This window comes from Brienomyrus brachyistius, unplaced genomic scaffold (genome assembly GCF_023856365.1).
Source record: "Brienomyrus brachyistius isolate T26 unplaced genomic scaffold, BBRACH_0.4 scaffold104, whole genome shotgun sequence".
NCBI classification, from domain to species: Eukaryota; Metazoa; Chordata; class Actinopteri; order Osteoglossiformes; family Mormyridae; genus Brienomyrus; species Brienomyrus brachyistius.
In genome coordinates, this window is record NW_026042379.1 from 581,249 (window position 1) to 596,619 (window position 15,371).

The 15,371-nt window shown below is 39.1% G+C and overlaps 1 protein-coding gene across 9 annotated transcripts; it reads left to right on the forward strand.

Moving 5' to 3' along the window:
* Positions 1 to 119: 119 nt before the first annotated feature.
* Positions 120 to 15,286, forward strand: LOC125727594 (atrial natriuretic peptide receptor 2-like). 9 transcript variants are annotated; one of them, XM_049004427.1, is made up of 24 exons: positions 120 to 538; positions 2,878 to 2,986; positions 3,590 to 3,680; positions 4,179 to 4,311; positions 4,484 to 4,607; positions 5,036 to 5,140; positions 5,250 to 5,352; positions 7,046 to 7,191; positions 7,296 to 7,368; positions 7,448 to 7,592; positions 8,488 to 8,574; positions 8,663 to 8,806; positions 8,927 to 9,048; positions 9,367 to 9,511; positions 9,782 to 9,830; positions 9,922 to 10,032; positions 10,405 to 10,524; positions 11,123 to 11,216; positions 11,729 to 11,816; positions 12,001 to 12,140; positions 12,449 to 12,601; positions 12,912 to 13,010; positions 13,568 to 13,659; positions 14,531 to 15,286. In XM_049004427.1, exons 2-24 carry the CDS (start codon positions 2,948 to 2,950, stop codon positions 14,636 to 14,638), a joined length of 2,511 nt encoding a protein of 836 aa, XP_048860384.1. In that variant the 5' UTR covers positions 120 to 538; positions 2,878 to 2,947; the 3' UTR covers positions 14,639 to 15,286. The 9 variants fall into 9 exon arrangements, 6 of the variants coding, with proteins under 6 accessions (XP_048860384.1, XP_048860388.1, XP_048860386.1 ...); XM_049004425.1 differs by lacking the exon at positions 120 to 538 and adding an exon at positions 758 to 857 and having other exon boundaries at positions 918 to 2,986; XM_049004429.1 differs by lacking the exon at positions 120 to 538 and having other exon boundaries at positions 739 to 2,986; positions 7,296 to 7,375; positions 7,476 to 7,592.
* Positions 15,287 to 15,371: the final 85 nt, after the last annotated feature.

Sequence of the window (15,371 nt, forward strand, 5' to 3'; positions counted from 1 at the left end):
TATAGTCATTATGATTTTCCAATCGCAACAGAGATTCCATCTTTATTTTTTTTGACAATTCCATCTCAGTTAAACATAATTATAAGCCAATCAAGAAGCTTTGTTTGAGGGGACATGAAGGCTCAGTCAATAGCATTAGTGCCCTTCACCTCTAGCACTGGTGAATTTATTTCTTTGCGTATGAAATGCGCAGGTTCTTGCCTGTTCGTTTGGGTTTTCCCTGGATAGACTGGTTTTCTCCCACAGTCCCATGACGTTTGGTTTTGGCAGATTTGTGTTTCTCTGATTTACTATGCAACTGGATTCTCCCTATGGTTCACTCTAACCCTGCATTGGATATATGGCTATGGGAAATGGATGGATGGAAGGATGGATGGATGGGTGGATGGATGGATAAACATTTGGTACTGGTGCTTTTTGATACCATGTTACAATAGAATAGAATAGAACAGAATAGAATAATGATACTTTATTAATGCCTGAGAGGAAATTTTCTTTTCACCTACTGCATCTTGTTCCCCGTGAGACACACATACAGGTAAGAGCAAGCATGGGGGTCGCAGTGCAGGCATGGGGGTTGCTGTGCTGACATGGGGGTCGCAGTGCAGGCATGGGGGTCGCAATGCAGGCATGGGGGTTGCTGTGCTGACATGGGGGTTGCTGTGCTGACATGGGGGGTCGCAATGCAGGCATGGGGGTTGCTGTGCTGACATGGGGGTCTCAGTGCAGGCATGGGGGTCGCAATGCAGGCATGGGGGTCGCAGTGCAGGCATGGGGGTTGCAGTGCTGACATGGGGGTCGCAATGCAGGCATGGAGGTTGCAGTACTGACATGGGGGTCGCAGTGCAGGCATGGAGGTTGCAGTACTGACATGGGGGTCGCAGTGCAGGCATGGAGGTTGCAGAACTGACATGGAGGTTGCAGTACTGACATGGGGGTTGCAGTGCAGGGTCGGGCAGTGTGCAGCTCCCCTGGAGCTGGGGCATTAGGACCGTGCTCAAGGGTCCACAGACATAAAGCAACCTAATGATCACATGGGGCTGAGCCAATACAACTTTGTTGATTCTTATACAAATTATTTTCTTAGTTATTAACTAGATCAACTATACTGTGAGTTTTACCAGTATACCTGACCTGTGCATGTGACAAATAAAGCTACCCAGTAATTAGGGGATGATAAAAGCTGGCATTATGGTAATAATAATAATAATAATAATAATAATAATAATAACGTTGCTGATCCACAAGAACAACTGTGATACATACCTTTGCACTGCAAACTTTTATCATTGCCTGATTTTTATTGTTTTTCATATTCTTTCGCACAACATATATATTTCTTCAATTAAAACTAAAAAGGCAGCAGCGTGTAACAAAAAGCAAAGAGTAGTCACATTTACTGGATATACAGTATGTTCTGGGAAATGTGGCTTATTTAGGCGTGTTCCTGTTAGCCTGCCGGCACGCTACACAGTTCACTGCAACATGAAATACTTGTAGAAAGAAAGCAAACAGGGAACTTGCCAGATTTTTGTCCAAGATTTCATATCAACCAGTTGCACTTCAGTAATATCAAAACAACGTCACGGTTACAGGCTTTTTTAATGCCACATTTAAATATTCTTCACACTGTATGAGTGTCTTGCCTGTCACCATACCTTCTCTCATGTCCACGGTTACTTATTTCAGAACATATTATTTCCTTTTAATAGACTGCCACATCGCAGCAACGTTGCTAATGTTAGCACTTTGCAGCTTTTCCATGCATAAACCTTGACCAAACACAATTAGCTGACAGAAAACAGTGCATTCTGATGAACAATCAATCCTGTGTTAAAAGCAGAAACTCCCATTTTCCGTATGATTTACACCTGTCAATCTCAGATCATCTACACAAGGAAAGCATTTAGAATCACCTGACAAAAGCAGAAGTGAGTTACAAAAGAACCAGCAGTAACAATTATTCTTGGAAAACTATCTGTGGAGGAAATCACAGGTGTTCTTGGGACTAACCTGCAACAACTCTGCATGGTTCAATTAGTGCAGGCTGTCTCTTCTGGTTACAAAACCATAAAGCCATATAATACCTTAACATGACTTTTCTCATTGCCACTAATTATTTTTAATCCTTGTATTTTGTCATCACTCAACTGGTTGGTTGAAACAAATTATTAATGTATTATTAATTTGAACACTCCTTTCTGCTTTCCCATCTCTCACAAGAGAGATGTAACACTGGCATTCAAGCCTAGTATGGTGCACAATTAATTCACTAGACTACTATTTGCTATATGTATTTTGCCATTGTTTTTGCATTATAATGCTGCAATGGAGGCACATAGGTCAGAATGGTCTGTGGTTATCTCCCAGTCTCTCATATTATTCATATAGTACAGAGGAAGGTGACCCTGATCCTGGAGGGCCGGTATCCAGCAGGTTTTCTATCCTACCTGATGACTTACTATCTGCCTGAGATCAGGTGTGGGTCATCAGAGACCAGGTACGATAGAAAACCTGCTGGATACCGACACTCCAGGATCAGGATTAACTAACCCTCATATAGTGTACTATCTTGCTTTCAAACTGGATTCCAAAAGTTTGGCAAAAACAGTAAATATCACTCAATATTTATATCAGTTAAACTTAGATTATATATAGCCAGACAATTTTGCTCGTACATTTTTTTTCGGTCGTCTCTCCTGCGTCTCTCCCTCTATTCTACAAAATAAATTAATAAACAATCAGATGATTTCTGTAACCGAGTGCTGTTGTTACACTTGATGGGCTTTTGGGTCAAGGTCAGACAATTTCCGCTGGAGCACAGCTGTGAGTGAAAAACAGGTTTCTGGTTAGATGACTCTTCATCGATTCTATTAGTAAGGGCCTCTATAGCTGGGGCGACAGAAGCGTTCAGGCAGCTGGAGAAGAGAAGCTCACCGCTGATCGCATGGCACTGGGGATTGCTGTTAGCTTGGCCCTCATTCTGGTAAGCGTAAAATGCAAATTGGTGTATATTGGTGTATTGCTTAACTCCAAACTGGGTCAGGAATCCTAATTTTCACTTAAGATGACATTTAAAAAAATTTATTCTGGGATTATTTTTTATTAATTTTAAGATCGCAGAGTGAGTTTAAGGAAAATTCCATGAACAAGTTCACACTTTCTTGCAGTGTCTTTCTTGCACTTGGGACATCTGACATGCAGCATCTACATTTGGCATTAGTGCACTTTGTGTTTTAGGAATGCTGGAATAACTGTGGCTTTTCTTTTGTTGCACTCCTTAAGATTCTAAGTTCTTGTGTTCTTGTTTGTGGGTTTAGATTGACACGTATTGTGTTATGCATAGCCCATATTATGGATTGTAAAGTGTATATATAATAATATAGAATTTCAGACTATCACATTTATGATATATTTGCAGACGTGTAACAGTGATGCTAATTGAGGGTGAAACCAAATATTTTCTTTATCGGTAGTAAACATGAAAAATAACGCAAACGGACTGAAGACTAACATATGCTACAGGTTTTCGGTTTTGTAAATTCTTGACTTTAATTATACTCTGACATTATACTATGTTATTCCATAGGTTGTAAATTGTTGGCATGACCTGGACAATACAGAGTTTGACTGCTGGCCTATATCACAACCTAATGATTACAATATGATCGACTGTGGAGGTAAAGAAAAGATTTCTTTTAAGACAAGAATTATAGCTGTTGCTCTTAAGCTTTATTCTCCTCTCTATGGGTTAGTATGGACATTGAGGTCAATTTTGTTGATCCTGTCTCTTCCAACCTTTGACCTCATAAATGATGATGTGCATTGAATGCAGGTGTCTGCTCCCCACGTAAAACCAGAGGTGGAGAGTTTAGGTCCAGAGAGTACAAATCCAGACCAAGATTTTGTTTCAACCAACACGTTGCATATAAAGAGTCACAGTCACTCAACTGGTTGGTTGAAACAAAGTCTCAGGATTTGTGGTCAGGATTTGTACTCTCTGGACCTGAAATCTCTACCTCTGCTTAAAACCTATAACAATATACTGTAGGTAGATACTATATTAAAGAACGATTCTGTGAAATTCAGTGCTATATATATATATATATATATATATATATATATATATATATATATAGATATATATATAATATGTGGTCATTGCTGTGGCTGAGCAGGGCTTGAGATGGCGTGGGTGCAGCGACCTCCGGAAAAAGTCACCAATGGCGAAGAGTTTAATGTGACTTACTCGGTGACAGCGTCGGATTCGTTCTATGAGTATGCAGTCAAGAACAAGATATTCAGTTTTAGGTAATTCCAAAAGACTATAAGAATTTCTTCTTTGACATTTTCAAGAAACCCTGAGCTGAATCGTTAACAGAGTATTTGTACTGTACTTCCGAATGTCCCATAACATGTGGGTTGTGATACATTCTAGGAATACATGGTATCTTATTACAAGAGTCGTGTTTCATTTTAACAGGGACGGATCAGAGGCCAAGAAGTTCTGTCATGAGCATGAATGTCCATCAAACTGGAACAGTGCCAGTGAGCACAACTGCTGTGTGTACCACGCCAACATCCACTCCTGTCCCCTTGCTCTGATGGTGGGTGTCCTGGATTCTCTCGCTTGGTTAGTCACTGCTGAGCTTCATCAAAGGCATACAGAAAACAATATTTCAGAGCTACATTCTTTGTCTGTAGGTATAATGTAGAATATAATTGGGCAGTTACATCAGCTAATTGCATCTTTCATCAGAGTAATTACAAGGACAAAGAGAAAAGCGGAACTGCAATTATCTGACCAACACAATCAAAGTTGATTAGGGTATGAGGACATACTCAAATATGACCAATAAATGGCAGAACTGCCTACTTTAATAGGCAGCTATTAAGGCCCATTTCCTCTTGAATTATCTGCATGTCATGAACACAAAATTTGACCTTGACTCTAAGATCTGTCATACAAAAATCAAATTGATTACTATAAACAATTGCACTCAGTTGGTCTTTTAAAAGTCAATGGTTCTTATAGAGGCAAGGTGGAATTTGTGGACCTTGGATCCCTGATGATGGCAAGATTGTGACACATACGGCGTCCAAAGCTGGACGGATGAGCCAGCAGAACTGGACATCAAAGGTGAATTTTAGCCTGAATGACTAAAAAAGTCTGTTGGGCCCATGTGCTGCGTAAATGACACTTTTCACCTTTTCACCTGGAGAACTGTCTTATGATTGTCGCTTTCTAGGTGGTGCTGATCCATGTAGGTGTGACCTCAGTCATTGCTCACGTTAAAGTCGGACAGATGCATGCAGCCTTAGAGACCAAGGTCCTGGTCGTCAGTGCTCAAGGTCAGCAAGTCCTTGTCAAAATACTCCATGCATTTTGTGTTCTTGTTGTACCTTTTGAGCATAAATAACAGAAGTGGCATATGTCTCCATGATAAATGCAAATGATGCAATCTGTTATAATCACTCATGTACAGTTTTGAGTAGTATGGTTATGACAGATTGATAAACAGTATCTTAATCCAAATATATGTATTACATCTTTTACTTTAAGGCAAAGGCATCAGCTGCAATTTGACATTGGGCAGGACTGTATTTGCCTTCTTAGTGGGGGGGGGGGGGGGGGGGTTTGATGTGTATCATGAAATTTCAATGGCCACGAATGGAACAGTCACATTATGAAAGCAAGAAAGATATCATGATACATATTTAGTATGTGTTAGGTTGAAGAAACTGTTATTAATCATTTTGTTATCACTCCTGTATGATCAGCAATGAATGTAAATATGTATATACATTATTTTGTTTTCCCCTAGCCTCATACTTTAGATTATATTAATAATAGCATTCCCACCTTAGCAAAACCAGAACTTTCTCTCACCTCCCTATTCTGCATGACTCTTGCGCCTCCCACTGACTATAAATAAAGGAGTCAAGGGGAACCACCCTTTGTAACACATTCTGCTGTAGTTTGCATTGCAGAGAGTGTGGGTACCCTTGCAAGTAAAACTATAAAGTGTGTGTCTCGTAAATGTGGAGTTGGGGTGGAAACGCCGGGCGCTTTCCCCAACAGTATGATATTATGAAAATCTAAGATATCAAAGGTTTCATCATTTAAAATAAGAGTAACACTGTTTAGGGTGCAGTTTCATGAATAAAATACTAATCCATACAGGGGCATCATGCAAGCCAAAATTCTGAGCGGGCACAATTAGAGTAGGGGTGTCTTCCCCCCTTTTTCTGAAACTTGACAGGACTGGGACTGTCCGTCTTTTTTTGAAACGATGCTGAATTTTTTTCCCCTTCATCTTAACCTGGAGATAAATGGAATTCAGCGTTTTGCTAAGTATAACTTGTGATAGTGGTGACAAAAAGTGGTAACTGTCAAGATGCTGTTACAAGTCATGACCAGCTAACTAGCCAGAACGTGCATGTACTACCTCAGTTTCAATGCGCGTGACGCCACTGGATTCACATGATAAAATGTTTTTGACCGATATAGGATTACAGTCTTCATTAGATATACGTTTCTTATTGCGTTTTCACACCAATACATTTTATTCTGATTAAAATTAACTCTGGTTTGATTTCTTGCATGGTGCGATTCACTTGGCCAGTGTGGACACAGTGATCTCACTCTGGTGCGGACCAAAACAACCGCACTGAGACCCTTGAGTAATACTCGCACTGTTCATGTGCAGTGAATTGGCTTCAGTAACGCACAGATTCATAATGAAAGATAAGGAACCGCTCTTAACTTGTCTTATCTGTTTCATATGTGAACATTACAGAAACATGGAGACAAAGCTGCCATTATGAACGGCGATCCCAAAACATAAAAACATTGTGACATTACTGAGGGCATGGTGAAAGCAGTAAAGGAAGTAGGTCAAACTGAAGCTTTTAGGAAAACTAAATTTGATGAGTAACAGTGACAGAACTGGAGGTGGGGTGGGGGGAGGGGAGTGTAGTGTCTCTGTCTGGAAGTAGTTTGTAATTCAGATTATTTTCTTGCCTCTGTTACCCAATTTCTCAGTGTGCGGGGATGACATCTGTGAACACGGGGAGAGCTGCCTCACTTGCCCAGCGGACTGTGGGGTCTGTCCCATGTCCATGACCATCAAGGTGTCCACTGGCCTCCCAGTGGCCCTGTTCTGCACTGGCTTCATCTTAATTGTAGCGGTAAGACAAAAACAAAGTATAATTCAATTTACAGAGCCACAGAAATCTTACAGTCTGTCCGTTAGTGGTAATATGCCATTGGCCAAAATATTATCTCATTTTAGTGGCTTCAGTATCAGAAGCAGAAGATGTTTTGGGATGAAAGCTGGATCATCAGTTATAAAGATATCATGTTCGGTGAGAGGTAGTTACTTAAATTCTATAAGTGCAGTAATGACTCGAGTTCCAGACAGTAATGATTGAAATTGTTTTGCAGTTAAAACATACTGTGCGGGTTTCTCCAGTACTGCCAGCCTACAGCCGGGGAAAAGAAACTCTAGTGTCAGCACCATAACTGATGTGACGTTGTGCACTGTGGTCAACACTGTCTACAGGGAGGGCTCCATTCAGCCAGGAATTTAGTAAGTGGACCTCATTCACCTGAAATGTAAAATAAACTACACATACTGTAATATTTATCACCGTTCCTCTAACTGTGATGCAAATAATCAGAAATTATTTGGAGGAAGGTATTCTGAAATGTCTGTGTGTGCGGGTTAAGTTTGCATTACATTGTGGGGACCATATCCCACAGCTCATCAATAGCATTGGACACACCTGTTACGGGAACTCACACACACCCATGCATGCGCGCATATGGTACCACCATCATTGACACCCACTTTAAAACAAAAAAATTGCCATTTGCCGTTTTGTTTGCCACCCCATCCTGCATCCTGTATCACTCCCCGCATACAGTTTCCTATAAAGACCGCTAAACTTGTATCTGCAGTCTCACTGTTTCGGTCACTACCCTTACATCCGATGTTTGAATGTTCATTTCCATTCAAAACCGATTTAAAGATCTGCTGTCCATCCACCCACCCATCTTCCAGCTGTTTATGCGGAGCCGGGTCACAGGGAGGCCACGAGAACACAAGGCAGGACTACACCCTGGTGGGGTGCTAGTATTTATTTGTAATTCCTGGTATGATTTTTATTACCTGCCATGTTGTCATCATCTCTACGGGCATTATGTTTAGTGGCTTTGATTTAAATTAAAGATTTTTTTAGTTTAAAGCTTAATATAATCATGTAGTCATTACATGCAGAGGTATGAAGAATGTTCAGATTTTTTCCATGTTTGGATGGATTCCTTTGTTGGTCTTGCTAAAACACTGAAAATCTCACAGAAGGCTGCAACACTGACTACATTAGTGGTTATGCTTGGCTGGATCATTGATTCCAGCACATGATGTAGACAGTGACTGGATTTCGTAAGTATGTCTCTGGATTCATGTTTTTTTTTTTTTACAGTGATGGACGAACAGTGGCAGTAAAACTTATACAGAAGAAACATTTCACGCTTTCAAAAACAATCAGAAAGGAGGTGAAAGAAGTAAGGTAAGAATTATAGACTGACTACTTCAATATCATCCAATCATAAGTGAATAATCAAAGTTTTTAATTGGACAATATTATTACCCGACAGGACACTGGACCACCCTAACCTGTGCAAATTTATTGGTGGATCTATTGAAGTTCCTTACATAAGCATTATTACAGAGTATTGCCCAAAAGGAAGCTTAGCTGATGTTCTTTTAAATGACGATATACCGATTAACTGGGGATTTCGGTAAGTATATTTATAGTTTTATATTATTATGTTCCACGGCTCACTGTGAAATAATTTTTGTTGTATTCTTTGCGAAAATTGAAGTAGACGACTGGCTAAACCCCTGATTCTGTCACCCAGGCTGTCGTTTGCCAGTGATTTAGCTCGTGGGATGTCTTACCTCCACCAGCACAAGATGTTTCATGGACGGCTTCATTCTCGGAATTGCATAATTGATGATCGTTGGGTCTGTAAGATTTCAGGTATAATTGTGATAAAATCACCGTAAAAACAAAATGAACAGATGTTGGTTTAAGTAATGAGACATCATGCACCTGCAACAATGAGTTTTAAAGAGTTTTATATAATATTATATAATTTATATAATAAGAGATTTTTATATATATATATATATATATATAGTGTTTATTGTGAAATTTTATATTTTTATTCTGTAAGATAACACAGATATAGTACCTTACAAAAAGTATTCAGACACTTGTGTTGTAGAGTTCGATTTTGTAAACGTTATAAATGATCTGCCGACAAATTTTCTGAAGATATTTTGTTTTGCATTCTAGACTATGGACTCGCAGCTTATAGAAAAGCAGACGCTGAGGTAGTGAGTAATAGTTACCGGTCTCGTAATTTCTACCGTATCTACTGTGCTCCAGAGGTCCTCCTTGGAACCTCTGGTTTTTTCACTGCAGCTGCTGACGTCTACAGGTAAAGATAATGGCAACACACTGGTTCTTAGGACAGTGGTGATTGGAGCACTGGATTCTTTGGGCCTTGTGTCATAGTTTTAAATATAACCCTGCTGTCATGTTGGGTTCTAGTAGTTTTAATGCCTGCTTAGCAAATGTGTGATTTTGTTAAGCTTTTTAAATGAGTACTATACTGTACATCTCATTTACAAATAGAATCCTGTTTGTGGGATGATGCCTTTTATTTATGCTTGGATTTCTTTGGATTGCTTTTTTATTTCTCTTTTAGTTACTCTATTATCTTGGTTGAGATTGCTACTCGCTGTGACCTTATTTCTGTGAGTATTCTGCTTTACTCCTTCGATGATGCCCCCTTTATATGCACAGATTGGGTGTCGCCACTCAGGGCTGTTCATGATTTTTCTTCAGCAGTGTCAAATGGAGGTTGTTAAGCTGGATGTCGTGTGGCGTCCTCCTCTTCCTGAACTGAAGGCTGGGAAATCAGACAATGACTGTCCAAATGAGGCAGATTACTGTGAGGTCTGTCAACTGTGATTACTTTCGTTTCTCGTAATTCATTAATTAATATGGTCTATAAATAGATTAAATACAAATTTCATTAATCTCATTTGAGATGGAAATCCCCATCCATTGATTCTGTTTTTTATTATCTTTCTAGCACATTTATATTTTGTTCAAAAACTATTTTTTTTCTGTTTAAAGATACAAACAACTTTTGAATTGCTGCTAAAAATGAATCTTACTGTAATATATGCTGATACTCTAAATACATATCAATTCACAAGAAATTATTTCTGTTTATACAAAATGGAGTATCAATTTTGTTACACTGTGATCTTAAACCACATGGGGTAAGTGATACTCTCTAAACTACGGTTAAACTTTATCCAGCTGATAAAGAAATGCTGGTCCCATAATGCGACAATGAGGCCAACATTCGGGCAGGTGAAGAAGATGTTGGAGAAGATGAATCCACACAAAGTCAGCCCAGTGGACATGATGATGAACCTGGTACAGTACTCTCAACAACCAGCATGAGCACACATACAACTCACACCAGGGCATCACTGTGTTTTCAGTATTGAGGGGGGGCAGGGACAGATCCATTAAGTGACTGAGCCAAATCAGTCCTCTCACATTATCCTGTATGACCTTGTATATGGTACCTATGTATAGGCTGGCTGTACATTTCAGCTTTGACAATATACATTCATTCATGTGTATACAAGCTACACGTTTTTTCCTCTCAGTCAGTAGATTAGAGGAGAGCCAAATTCTCCTGATAAATGTATTGATATTTTTAAAAGCAAAATCCTGGAAAATATTGGGCGGGACAAAAACTACTGTTTTAATATTGGGTAAGAACGTGTCTATGGTATGCCTGTAGTTTCATGGAACTATTAAAGATTTTCTGAATGTAGACTAAATGTTGTAGTTTTACACTAGAAAATTCTTCAATGAGATGTTCTCAAGTAAAGCCTTTAAGTAAACATTCAAAACCCAAATATGGGGGCTGGAATAACTCGTGACATCACCAACCTTTGAAGTTTAAAATCCAGTATTATTTTTGCCAACTGCCGTATATAAATATTTTTCACATCAATTCCAGATGGAAAAATACAGTAAACATTTGGAAGCTGTTGTGGCAGAGAGAACCCAGGATCTTCTTCAAGAGAAGCAGAAGACAGATCGTTTGCTTTACAGTAAGATACTCATCTACTGCTGGCTGCATTTTTACTCTTCTTAGGTTAGTTACTAATTTAATAATAAATGCGAATTGATTAAATTTCAGCAATGTATCATGCTGTCTGCCATCTTCCAAACACTTATGTTGGTAGTGGTTTTGGGGGGGGGGGGGGTGGGGGGGTGGGGTGGTAACATGGATCATAGGCCACAATGCTTGGGTACAACCTGGATATGATGAAATATGAACAATATGAGTAACCAAGTATTTATTATTTGCAGTCTAATCATAATAGTCTGCGTCACTATGAACTTCATAAGACATTATGTTCTGCAAATATATATATTTCATTTTTATAATTAGAATACTATTCATACTTTTCATTTAACTGCAGGACCATATAAATACATTGTAATGTGTACAAATAAAATGACTCAGATGTGAGTTGTGAGTATGACTGTCAAATTCTGCACAATACGTCTACAAAAATAAGACTTGCTTTTACATGAGAAGAAATATCCATTTTATTAGGTATGCTACCAAAGCCAGTAGCTGATGATCTCCGCCAAGGCCGAACAGCAGAAGCTCAAAGCTACTGCAATGCTACAGTGTATTTCAGGCAGGTTTTAACGATTGTATAAATGTGCGATGTGTCAACTAATTCCTTGTGCTGTGTTGTGGAATTCAGAAAAGTCCCACTTTGTTTTTAGTCAAGTGTTTACTTGGCTTTCTTTACTGTTAAAAACAACGACAACAACAAAAAAACAGAGGTTAGTGACCACCGTTTGTTTCTGATGTGGCAGTGATATTGTAGGCTTTACCCAGCTCTCCGGATCAAGTACACCTCACCAAGTGGTGGACTTCCTGAACAAGCTCTACACTATCTTTGATGAGATCATCGACAATCACGATGTGTACAAAGTAGAGACTATAGGAGATGCATGTAAGTAAACCTTTGAGTTTCAACTGGGAGTACATTAAGGCTTACCGCACACTCCACACTCACCAACATATAATTTACAGTTCCCCATAAACTTTATTCTGAATTGAAGTATGTTTTATGTATTTACTTTGGAAGACAAATACCAAAAAAGACCTTTTTAAACATCTTATTGCAATTTCGATGACATGAGGAGGTTATAGGTCTGGGCAGGCTGTGTATTGTACTGATTTAGGTGTTATATGGATAATTCAGCTCTTAAGACAGAAGATGTTTAAATTTGTCCAGAAACATTTTCTTTTCTTTGTCAGATATGGTTGTTTCAGGTGTTCCGAGTGAAAATGGCATCAATCATGCTGGGGAGATTGCCAGCATGGCTCTTGACCTGGTCAGTGTGTGCCAGACTTTTCAAATACCTCACAAACCCACAACGCAGTTGAAGATACGGGCTGGGATCCACTCAGGTATAATTTTCTGTCAGCAATATAATCATTGAGTATAATGGACTTCATGGAATGTATTTTTTTTAGACCATCATAGTTTCTAGACATTGCACCATGGTATTCGGTATATTAACTGTTCTTGTCAAAGCAGTAGTACGCTGATATTTTGAAATCTTGGAAATTAGGGGAGTGGGATCCATGATCAAATTTATCGCCAAGATTTCAAAATATAATTTTTCCACTACCTAACCATACTTTATTGTTTTTTATAAAAGAATACTATATTTCAGGGAAAGTAAACTTTCACTTTAATTTCTGCCTATTCGCACAGGACCTGTGGTTGCTGGTGTCGTGGGTACGAAGATGCCGCGGTATTGTCTGTTTGGCGATACGGTGAATACGGCCTCGCGAATGGAATCAACGAGTGAAGGTAGGGAGAGCCAAGGACTTAAGGATTATGTTGATAGTCTCTGATGCGCGAAGGGCATCTAACATTAGCATGTATCCATGTTATCATTGAGGAGGGATGCAGGGTGGGTATTCTTTAAAAATCCTGGTACCTGCCAAAATACATTCTGAATGACCTGATTTCATTGTACAGAAGGTAGAAAAAAGTGTTGCTCGGTGAATATTAGGTATGTTGATTATTTTAAAATTCTGCTGGGAGCTACTTCTGAAACCTTGAATACTTTTATTCAACTTGGCGATAATGCATTAATTTGTCATTCAAGGAATGAAAAGCTGATTAAGACAAAAAATTAGTAAAGAATTTAATGGGCATACATTGAAGTCTTCATCTTGCCTTTTTAAAAGTAAATTTAAATAGATTTAGTCTATAGTGAGATTGAATATATACCATGTTACACATTCAAAATGCTTCTTGTTTTACTTTTGATGGCTGTAAAACTAGCTTCTAATTTCTGTTATTTCCAAATGAAAATGATTTTTCTGGTTCATAATCTACTATACATTCATATGCATCAACAGCTTTGAAGATCCAGTGCAGTGGCAGCACTGCTGATATGCTCCACAGATTGGGGGGGTTCATTCTCACCTGCCGGGGCTCACTCATTGTCAAGGTAACAGCCAACTTGCAGTTATGTCATACATATAAAGCAATTATGAGATGACAAATGGTAGATATTTATTGCCGATGTGCATCCTGTAATACATCCATCCATCCATTTTCCAAACCGCTTATCCTACTGGGTCCAGAGCGTATCCCGGAACCAATGGGCACGAGGCAGGGAACAACCCAGGATGGGGGGCCAGCCCATCGCAGGGCACACTCGCACACCATTCACTCTTACACGCACACCTACTGTACGGGCAATTTAGTAACTCCAATTAGCCTCAGCATGTTTTTGGACTGTGGGGGGAAACCGGAGTACCTGGAGGAAACCCCACGACGACATGGGGAGAACATGCAAACTCCGCACACATGTGACCCAGGCGGAGGCTCGAACCCGAGTCCCAGAGGTGTGAGGCAATGCTGCAACTGCACCACCATGCTGCTCCTGTAATACATACGCTAACTTATTTTACAGAGCACAACTATTGATCATTATAAATAATAAATAATAAATAATATTTATTGCCAGCAGCCCAATGCTAAACATATTTGCAAAAGTCTAAGTTTCTTTTGGAACATTCAATATTAAATCCTATCTACATCATAGCCCCATCTTATCCTCTGAGACCAATAAACTTTGTATAGATACACGCAACTAATTTTGCTTTCAGTAAATTAAGTTTCATTTACTTGATCTGCAACTGAACCTTTGAATAAATATAGACCAGGAATTAGTACGAGCAAGAGATTTAACCTCCCCAATTCCTTTTATGTTTGATTTCTGTATTTCCTGTGAGACACATAGCATGGTCTTACATTTAAATCAAACCTGTTTGTAGGATGGACGACTGACACAAGCAGCTTCCTCTGTTTTACAGGGTAAAGGTGAAATGAAAACTTGGTGGTTGGAAGCCAAGAAAGGACAGTCTCATTTGAAGGAGAGTAACAATCAGCCCTGTGATATGCCTGTACCCGTCAGCAATTAGCCTCTGTGTTTATGTGATTTTTATAGTACTTTATGTTTAACCCTGACTGATAGCAGAACCAAAGAACCCATGTGTGTGTATATGTTATTGAGTAGCCACTTTATGTGGAAGAGTTTGTAAGTCCAAATTCCTGCTCCATGAAGATGAGGTGTGCGCTGAAAGAAGCTGATTTACTTGTTGTACACCACTGTTGCACCAAGATGTAATTTTGAATTTCCTCGCCATCCGTTTAATCAGACTGGCTATCCTACTCTGGTGTTTCATGAACAGGGTGTTTTAGTCACAGAATGGATGTTTTTGTTCATGATAAAATTCTCTGTGAACAACAGGCACTGCATTATGTGAAAATACCAAGAAAGTGGCTGTTTCTGAGAAAGATTCACCAAGTATGACAAAAAAGATCACAGCACTTTGAAAATAGTGTGCATCAAGTATATTAGCTGTTGTAATGCTTAGTTGAACAAGAAGTGAACCTCTTGACTGATTTTCCATGCTGTATGTATTCTTTCTTTGTAGACTGTTTGTATTAGCAAGCAAATGTATCAAACAACCTCCCCATTGGTTTGTATATTATGTGTGTATAGTATATACAATCACACAGACACATATATGCATTCATCTGTTTATTCATAAATTCATTCTATTGCCTATTTGCTTATTCATTTATACCTATGACAGCCATTTGTGATATTCAGATATTAAGATCTTACGAAAGTTCTTCAGCCCTATCTCT

Bases quoted from the DNA above. Each gene is read 5' to 3' on its own strand.
- LOC125727594 (XM_049004427.1), top strand. From the start codon at position 2,948: ATGGCACTGGGGATTGCTGTTAGCTTGGCCCTCATTCTG. The intron at 7,192-7,295 runs GTAAGACAAAAA...ATCTCATTTTAG, and splicing joins GCTTCATCTTAATTGTAGCG to TGGCTTCAGTATCAGAAGCA. The intron at 9,049-9,366 runs GTATAATTGTGA...TTTGCATTCTAG, and splicing joins TTGGGTCTGTAAGATTTCAG to ACTATGGACTCGCAGCTTAT.